The following is a 10,588-nucleotide window of genomic DNA, read 5'->3' as shown; positions in this document are numbered from 1 at the left end:
GTTAAAAAATGGTCATTGTAACCTAACATTTTAGCAGGACCTCTGAAAAAGAATCTTGTTAAATAATACTATAAAATATGAATTTGCAGATTTCAACATGCCATCCTGTTGCGTCCCAGAATGCAAAAATTATCAGAAAGGTTTTTCTATGTACTCCCTTCCCGCAGAACCTAGTAGAAGAGCAATATGGATTGCAAATATCGGCAAACAAGATTGGAATTGTGCGAAAAAATGGTTTATATGAGGTAAGTTATCTTATTTCTTATGAGAAAATACTATTTGTTATAAAATATTCCTATTAGAAACAAATAATTCTTGCTCCATTTATGTATAGGCACATTTTGCTGATGACATGTGGGAAAAACCTCGCATGGATGGAAGCGCAAACTGAAGTACAACGCGGTGCCAACAATTTTTAATAATATACCTGCGTGCAATGTAAGTATATTTTGTCTCGCCTATTATCTTAAAGTCAAATATTTACTTGTATAAATTACTAATGAAATTTCTACTTGCAGGTAGATACACATGTTGCAAATGCCAGGGCATCTTCGAAGATAGATAATGAATGTGACTATTTTAATAACATAGAGTTAAACGTATTGTATAATGTAGCTGGATATATAGTTCATAGTATTGCTAAAGGCAAAAGTGCAATATGCACAACTTGTTTAAATTCGGCAGGTTCAACTAAATATAACGCAAATGTTAAATACGCAAACTTTGTTCATCTCAAATGTTACCGGAATAACACATTATTTTTTGTAACCCAAGATGTTTTTGAATATTTTATGGACATGGAATTTATAATTAGACAATATCTTTCTCATGTAAGCAATTCTAAATGTAATTTAATTATCTTTTTATGGAAAAAATGAAACATATTTCTTGTGTAAGCCTGAAAAATTGTCATAAATTAAATGTGAAAATTATGAAACGCTTTATTGCATTTCGGATGAAAATTGCGTGTCTAAAAGGCCGACTGGTAAAACCAACATATAACAGTAAAACAATGGTTATGCATTCTGTTGTTACTTAATGATACAAACTGTTAATATGTTTATGTACAATGTATGTGTTTGTTTTGTTTTGTTGAATTTTATATTGTATGAAATCGAGAAATACATATTTGTCGCAAGTATCTTATTTCCTTCAGTTTCATACTTATCCTGCTTCCCGCAACACTTTCTATTGGTGCCTCTATGTTTTTACAAACTTTGCTTCGACCAATGAAAAGTAACACGTACTTGGCCAGACTCTACCTTATAGGGACTCTAGGCGAGACATAGGAGCAGCAAGATAAGACAAGAATAGTGGCACGTCCTTCCTCTTATCACACGTCGGTAACAATCGACTGGGTCGCGTTTAGAGAGACCAACCAGCTAAAATCCAATACCGTTTCGGCACGTGCTCATGCATCAGATTTCTACAGGGTTTGTTATAAAATAGATGCGGCATGTTATTGCTCCATGATAATGCTAGACCGCATATTGCAAAAAAAACTGTAAAAGCATTAACAGAATACAAATGCGAAGTTCTCCCTCATCCTCCTTATTCTCCTGACCTTCCTCCAACTGATTACTATTTGTTTAAGCATCTGGATAACTTTTTAAGTGAAAAGGTATTCCAAACAGAAAGCGACGTGAAAAATGCGTTCAACGAATTTCTTGTACCTCACTCTTCTAATTTCTACGTGAAAGGCATTGATGCGCTTGTATCACGTTGGGGGAAATGTATTGAGGTGGAGAGAGACTATTTCGATTAACGAGATGTATATAAAGTGTCGAATAAAGATTTAAATTAAGAATTAAAAAATGGCCATTTCATCTGCAACAACCTAATAAATACTGTGGGAGTGACGAACCATGGGGTCCTTATCTCTGCTGACACGCACACGCACACACGCACACGCACACACACACGCACGCTCGCACGCACGCACGCACGCACGCACGCACGCACGCACTCAATCACGCACGCACGCACGCACACACACACACACACACATACATACACACACACACACACAGGGGTGTAAAGTTCGACCATGCAACCTCCACGCGGTACATCCTGGATACTAATGTTGGCGGCATCGTAAATTCTAAAGCTCATAACAGACAATTCTCAACAGAAATAGATCATCAAGTAGTGTTTTGGAAACGTCTCGCTATCATCTTTAACACTGTGTGATAAAAAATGGAGTATTCCGTTTAAAAAAATTATGTTGACTTTGATCTCGCCTTGACCCTTCCATTCAAGGTCAAACGAATGTGATCATTCAATACAACTTTTAAAACCCTATAACTGTGGTTGAAAACATTTTTCTCAGAAACGTGTTGTTTTCGATATATTTGACCGTTTCCAGACTTTTCTAACACCCTGTATAATTTTTTTGTATTTGTTATTAAATAGAACTACACATGAATTTGTAGTTGTAATTAAATTCAATGTGTGTGATACATGTTTGTATTGTGTTGGCAAAGAAAATTCTTCTAAATCGTCGTCAATATTACTTAGAAGTACAAATACAGATATAACAATTTCGTCGTTTTGAAAATATTCTGGCTTTTCTTCAATTTCGTCGTTATCAAATGAAAATATACGAAATGCTTTTCCAAAATTTAAGACATCATCCGTGACTGTTCCTACAATTTCATGAACAGATAATTCAAATTGTTGATGAACATTATTTAGCATTTTTGCTATTTCAATGTGCGTGTGGGCAAATTTCATACGGCGACATGCCAGAACACACGAATTGTATCTTTTACTTGAGGATCTCTGCATAGGCAAATAAAAAAGAAACATATTTTTTTTCCATTATAGACAAAATATGTGAATACGTGAATACAAAAATACGTGAAAATGTATCTGAAAATATATCTGAAAAACCATTAAGATATTATGTTTTATATCTACGTAGGTACAGATATAGATAGTCCAATTCGAATGTATCTTACAAGGGGAGGACGTATCAACCGGGAAACGGTTTGGAACGAAACTTACGGAGCTAATAGTACTTGACTACTAATAACTTATGGTAATAGCATACGACGCAAGACTTCTTCGTTTTCGAGAAAAAACGGTCTAAAGAAAAGAGCCAACAGTGTACGAGTTAGTAAGAAAGGTATACAATGAAACGGCGTAGAGCAGCAGCGAAAATAACGGACTACCGAGCTGACGGCTGAGGTTCGATCCCTGCTATATGGTTCCTTTTTTATTCTATAAGCATAAAAATGAAACAGAAAACATTAATAAGTAATAAAACTGCGTTCCTTAAATATATTAGTGTTTGTTAAATATATTATTAATGATTTAAATTGCAAAAAGACAGTAAATCTTATTTATAAAATATATAGCGTATGAGAAAATTTTTATATAATAATTGCAATAGAAATAGGAGTAAAAATATATATTTTCGCTAGAGGATTTTTCGATAATAATTCATTATTCTCGTAAATAAAATTCGCACATACGAGAGCATTAGTGAATTTACCTTTAAAATCTTCATTTTCAAAAGATCTTTCTTCTAGCGATTCTACATCAACTATTTTGCTTGTTGAAGGATTCTCTGACATTGTTATGATATATGTAATTTAAATATGATCACCGAACTGGTCTGTATCACTAGTAAACGTACACTGCTGCTTGCTCTACTGACGACTGTTCCGATGCTCGAATTATTTCGTCATTCTTACCCATCGTTTAGAATGATACAAAGGAAGTTTTTGGAGGAGGATTGCCAGAAGAGATAAAGACACAACACAACTTCAACACAACACAACTTCAACACAACATAGAGAGTTGTAACAGAAACAAATATTTTATATATACGATATAAGATTACGAAAAATTATCTCATACTATTGTTTAACCCTTTGCGACCGGCTGATTTCAAAGAGATCGATAAACATGGATATCTATAAGTTGATCTAAACATTTTAATCTAGCATCGGGAGGATAGTTTTCTTTCATTATCGCTAACCTCGTTTGCCGTGCCGCACGTCAGGCGATCATGAATGCCAGCCTGGCGGTACCGACTTCTACGACGACTTACGAATGCCGCCACTGTGGCGGCATCGACCGCAAAGAGTTAATAGCATTTCTATATATTTAATAACAATATTTTTATTCCCATTTCCATTGCAATTATTATATAAAAATTTTCTCATACACTATATAATTTATACATAAGATTTACGGTTTTTTTGCAATTTAAATCATTAATAATATATTTAACAAACACTAATATATTTAAGAAACGCAGTTTTATTACTTATTAATGTTTTCTGTTTCATTTTTATGCTTACAGAATAAAAAAACCATACAGCAGGGATCGAACCTCAGCCGTCAGCTCGGTAGTCCGTCACAGAAGGTCGAAGCCACCAAGGCCGAAGCCCCCTCTGGGGAGACCGAGGCGGTCCAGCCGCCAGAGATCTCCCAAGAGGGGGTGAAGGTAGACAGCCCGGAGGAGGCGTATAAGGCCTAGCCTTCACGCCACTCCGGTTGCTACAGGCGAACCTCGGCCACGGCGCCCGGGCTCAGGACCTGTGGGTACACAGGATCCGGGAACTGGGCGCCGGGCTGGGGGTGGCCACCGAGCCGAATTGGGTGCCGATCAGCAGTGAATACTGGTTCGGCAGCCCGGACGGCTCGGTGGCCATAGTGGCTGACCCTGCAGCGGGGACCCCTCCCTGTGTTTTAAGGCAAAAGGGATCCTCGTACGTGGCGGTTGACTGGGGGCCTATAACTGTGGTGGGGGTATATCTCCCCCACCACAGAAACAAAGCTGGACTTGGCCCCGCCCGCATCAAAGGGATCCTAGACAGGATCGGGGATTTGGTACGCAAGTGCCATCCCCGACCTGTCGTGATTGCCGCGGATTTTAACGCTCACTCTGAGGAGTGGGGTTGCAGTCCCCGGCAGCGGGATCCCAGAGGCGAGGTGGTCATCGGCTGGGCGACGGGTCTTATGTTGTTAAACAGAAGGTCCACCGACACCTGCATAAGGCCGGGAGGGGGGTCATCGGTCATTGATTTGACTTGGGCCTTCCTCTCGGCCGTAAGGTTGATCTCCAAATGGAGGGTGGAGGCTCAGGGTGAAACGTTATCTGACCCTATGGTCAAATAACTGTTCTTGGGCGTCCCCGCAGATGGAGACGTTGAACCCCCAGGCCCTCGAGGGGCTCCTGGACGCCCTCTTTCCGAGGGCGGAAGGGGGTCCCCGTGATTCCTCCCCCAGAAATGGAGGAGGAGCGTCCACCTGCACGCTCCGACTACTAACACTAATTAATACGGGGGGGGCAAAGCGGCGCTCCCCCCCTCCATAATACTCGTGCGAGGTACTGTTCGCTTCCCCCCCCCGCCCCCTGCGTAAGGGCCGAAGGTTCGGCCTGGGACGGGCGCCTTTCCGGCTGCACGTCACAATATATATATATATATATATATATATATATATATATACATATACAGTGGCGTGCAAAACTTTTGAGCCACACAATTATTATTATATATTCATTTCATAATAAGCGCTAAAATCTTTATACATATATATAAACAAAATGTATTTATTTGCCCTACAATTATATAAACTTTACAAACTTTTAATAATTCTAAATACTTTATCTTTACACAATGATTTATTACAAACAGTGCAAAAGTATTGCGCCAAAAAATTTTCTTATTCATAAGAAAAATATATTATTGAAAAATAATAACAGAAAATGTTGTCAACGTTTTTTTAAACTTAATACTTTGTTGCCATGCTTTTAGAAACAATCACTGCAGCACAACAGCGAGGCATTGATGCTATTAAATTAGAAATGCGATCTTGAGGTAAATTTTGCCATTGAGTTTGCAGATCTTGCCACAATTCAGCTTTATTGGAGTGTTTCTTATTTCCTGTACATAGTTTCAGTTCTTGCCACAAATGCTCAATAGGAATTCAAGTCCGACGACCGCGAGGGCCAGTCAAGAACTCGCATTTTTTTCGCGATGAAGAATTCTTTTATCAGTTTTGATGAATGTTTGGGATCGTAATCATGTTGGAAAATCCAACCACGTGGCATGTTTCGAGTTGCATATGGCAGCATATGCTATGTCAATATGATATGTTACGTCCTGTAGATTTAATTAGTAAAAATTCTTTCCTCTCGCAGATTTATATTCTCCTAATATAACTATAATAGGAATATATACATATATAAATATAAATTAGGAAACAGACCCATCTGGCGAACAGCCGTCGCGCCAAATGAAAAGCGATTCGGGAAAATTCCATAACAGGAAACAATGCCCTGTTGTAAAAACCTATACCTGGGTAGTGTTCGCCAAGTGTGTCCGTCGTCCCAGCTATAAAAACTTGAAACTCCGCGCTAATAAACCTTCAGTGAAACAAAGCAACTCAGAGCATCCCTGCTCTAAAACTTGAAACTCACATCTTCCCAATCCAAAACCATATGTGCCCAATCAGTCAACCAACAAAGGCCTACTTCACTGATAGTCGTAAAATCTGATCCCAGCCTTTGATTTACGGCATTTTGATTTTTCCAGCCGTCCACTTGTATACATTTCTCTATCTCAAGAACCCACCACCTCTACGCTTGTCGCGCCTAACTCATTCAGCCAATCATATATCCACCTAAAACTATGAGACACTCACGCTCCACCCTTTAGCCCTTCCATATTCATATCTCCAAAAACTAACTGTCTCCTCCCACGATCTTTTAACTTTGCTAATGGCTGAGACTTTTTCCCACTAAGACCAATCCACCCCTTCCTCAAAGGCCATCTTTCTACCCACCCTGATAGCTTCTGCCTCCGATTATTACTATAAAAACCGCGGTAATCCGCCTCCGCGGCCACTTCTACTTCTACTGCACTTCTACGCCACTTCTACTTCAACTTCTACCGTTACTACTACTCTGAGAGACAGAAGAACACGGAAACGAGAAAGCTCAAACTCGCACTCTCACGCAGATATTCAAAACTCAGTTCATTCAAATATTTAGTATTCAAATATTCAAGCATTCGGATTCTGGGAAAAGTGCGGGCTTCCTCTTTATATAAGTGAACGACTATTTGGTGCCTCAATCAGAATACGAATATTAGAAACGAGAGCACCTACGCAGATCTACGCCATTCTCACTTCTGCTTGTGTCAACTCATCCCGAATCAGCAGTAAGTTCTGTTTTTATATATATACTCTTATTTATTGGTTCCACCTGTTTATTGGATACATTTTTAGTGGGTCATTATTGTCGTTCTGTGATATCCATCCAACAAGTCCTTCATTTCTTTGAGACGGTGTACGAGATTAGGGATCTATATGAGTTTGAACACCAACTGCAATATCTCCGTTCCATCATAAATATTACATTTGAAACAGATTTTCACCCAGACCCGACACTCCTACCCCCTTTTCTACTTCGACGTTTACCTATTAGTACTCCGCCTTCTTCTCCTACACACGCGTCCCCGCCTTCAACCCCTTCGATATCTTATTCACCAGTTTCCTTCTCCGAACTATCCACTCCCTTAAATTCACCCGACCACTCACGCTCCCCCTCACCCGACTAATTCTTTACTCATATTCCTACCTTTTTTTTATTATTTCCTCCTTCTTGCACTTCTCATACATACACACATACACATACACAGTCATTCCTCATCTGTATTGAACCGCGCCGTAATTCATTTTGTTATTTTAATAAATCTGTTTATATTTCATTCTTTTTCCAATTGATTTCAAAATCACATATACCCTTCCAACAGTCAACTCATGGTCCTATCCCCGGTAAAGGGATTCGCGTCCCTGACCGAAAAACGGACCACTCGTCGTACGTCGGTGCCCGAGTAAAGGGACCCGTCGGGTCCCTGACCCGTTCACTGACACGCGTGTACGAACGAGGTTCGCCTTACTCGCGAACGAAAGGGTTGCGTTCCTCCTCTAGGACGTAACATACCAAAATTTTGGGGGCTCGTCCGGGATGATAAGAGTGACTGTTGAAAAGGGGTATGAATACGCGGTCTAAATCTGATAAGGACGAGGTGGAAAAAACTTTCCGCGGAGCTGTCGAGAATACACCACTTCGTCGTCCTCGCGAGTTAGAATCATCGGAACAACCTCAACATACATCTACACCATTCGTGCCACACAACCAACAAACTACCACTGAAACATTTCCTGCTCCTATATCTGACGTCGATACTTCAACTATCCGGAAAATTTTGAGTGATAGCCCACTTTCTCTCAGCGCATTTGGTATAACTCATTCACCTCAAAGAACTAATAAACCCCCGAGTCCTATCGCAGAAGTATCTGTCGAAGAAACTAGTTTTTGCGCTGAACCTACGCAGTATAAATCTTTTGATAATTCCTTATATTCTTTCCGTCTGGTTGTCACAGAAAGTGAAATTGATCCCAGCAGTAAACTTACGGTAAAAGATTTTACGGAACAAAGCAATCATAGAGAACAATCTAATTTAGAACTTATTACAACCACAGAAACCATGAACGATAACGTAGTAACAAATAACTCTTCCGCTACTTTACGATATGCCGTAGAGGCTGTTCCTTTCTTTGATGGTCAAAATCTACCTGTAGAATATTTTATAGAAGGATGCGAATTAGCAAAGTCCATGTTACCGCCCGAAAACGAAAAATATTTGACTAAAATAATTCAAACTAGATTAACTGGCGACGCTCGTCATTCTGTACAAGACCAGGATTTCTCGCGGATTAGTCAGTTAACAAATTTTTTGAAACATGTATACGGCTCTTCTAAAAGCTTAATGCAATTACAAGTTGAATTAGGACGAAATTACCAACGGGCCGATGAAACGGTACTCACATATGCAAACAGAACGAAAGCAATAGGCAAACGTATATTAGAAGCACACCGAACCACGAATAACGGAGCAATAGATCGCTCTTATAAAACATCATTAGAAAATGAATTGGTTCACAGTTTCATCAGAGGGCTGAAGCCTGAAATAGAGCAAAGAATTGCCAGAAATTTAGATGTAACCGCAACTGTAGAAGAAGCTTTAAGAATTGAAAAAGAATTACGGGACATTTTCGAAATACGTGGGTTGCAAGGTTTTCAAGTCAATACAGATTTATGTCAAATATGTAAAAAATCCGGTCACACGGCAGATAAATGTAACCTAATATTACAAAATACAACAAGATCCTTGGGGACCGAAATCTTAATCTGCCAAATTTGCAAAAAACGGGGCCATAGTGCAGATAAATGTAGATTCCGAGAAACTATCGGACAAAAGCCGGTAAAAATTGTACAAAGCGATTTCGTCTCATGCCAAATATGCTCTAAACCCGGTCATACTGCTCAAAATTGCCGTTCACTTAATAATCAGCAGGTTACATGCCAAAATTGCCAGAAACCTGGTCACGTCTCTAGAGATTGTAGAGGTAATTCCTCTAATTTTACTAATATTATTTGTCAAATGTGCAATAAACCAGGTCATAACGCGAAGAATTGTTATTCAAATCCTAATCGGAATAATATTCCTAATAACGAAGTATGTCAATGGTGCGGGCGACGTGGACATCAAGCATCTCAATGTAGAGAAAGACAAGTTATTAATAGAAATTCTCCGAGAAATAACATCCAAATTATTTGTCAAATCTGCAATAGAACGGGACATAGTGCTCGTAATTGTCGCGAAAATCGGTCATCGGAAAATACTTCCAACTCTACAACACAAGATTTAGCAAATCAATGTAGATATTGCAAGGAAACGGGGCACACAATAGAAAATTGCATTTTGAGAATCGAAAATAATCGTAAGAAACAGGGAAACTTTCAAGGGTCTCCGACGGCGGGCGCGAACCGGGGAGCCGACGGATCGGGGCGCCCAGTGATGACTGCACTAACAGAAAACACAATAATCGAGCTCCAATAATTAGACCGGTAGAAATTAATTTGAATAAAGAAAGCTGCGTGCCTACTGTTCAGTTAAGTTTAAATGGAAATAGTTATTTTGAAACTTTCATGTTAGATACAGGATCGGGACCCAACCTTATTAAGGAAGCTCGCATTTCAGGAACTCCAGACTTAGATTCAACGCATATATTAAAATTAAACGGAATTAATAATTCACCCGTGTACACTATCGGAAAAATTACTAAGATAATTTTGGGAATTCCTGTTGACTTTCATGTAATTTCCGATGATTTTCCTATTCAATCTTGTGGGATATTAGGCAACGATTTTTTTCAACAAACTAAAGCTAAAATTGATTATTCAAAAGGTCACTTAGAAGTCTTAACCACTAAAATTCCTTTTTATTCACAAGAATCTGTAATAATTCCTGCGCACTCTAAAGCATTGTTTTTCGTGCGCATCGGAAATCCGCATATTAAAGAGGGATATTTACCCAAGATAACTATAGGAAAAGGTGTAGAAGTAGAATCAACCGGCTTAATAAAGAATATTGACGGTAAGGCTTACACTAACGTAATTAATTCTTTGGATACTGAGATAGAAATATTAATACCAACTATCAATATACGGCCCGCGATTTTAAAGGATAACGAGAAGGATAACGATATTAAAGATGGAAAT

At 39.1% G+C, this 10,588-nt stretch overlaps 1 protein-coding gene across 1 annotated transcript; it reads left to right on the top strand.

Annotated features, from left to right (window-relative positions):
• Positions 1–240: 240 nt before the first annotated feature.
• Positions 241–1,010, top strand: LOC112589592 (uncharacterized). The gene is made up of 3 exons (XM_025303490.1): positions 241–245; positions 354–438; positions 519–1,010. The coding sequence occupies exons 1-3, from the start codon at positions 241–243 to the stop codon at positions 876–878; spliced, it is 450 nt and encodes a 149-aa protein (XP_025159275.1). The 3' UTR covers positions 879–1,010.
• The last annotated feature ends 9,578 nt before the right edge of the window (positions 1,011–10,588 follow it).

This window comes from Harpegnathos saltator, unplaced genomic scaffold, assembly GCF_003227715.2.
Source record: "Harpegnathos saltator strain DR-91 unplaced genomic scaffold, Hsal_v8.6 scaffold553, whole genome shotgun sequence".
NCBI lineage: Eukaryota > Metazoa > Arthropoda > Insecta > Hymenoptera > Formicidae > Harpegnathos > Harpegnathos saltator.
This window is presented reverse-complemented; position numbering and strand designations above follow the sequence as displayed.

Bases quoted from the DNA above. Each gene is read 5' to 3' on its own strand.
- LOC112589592 (XM_025303490.1), top strand. The intron at 439-518 runs GTAAGTATATTT...TTCTACTTGCAG, and splicing joins ATAATATACCTGCGTGCAAT to GTAGATACACATGTTGCAAA.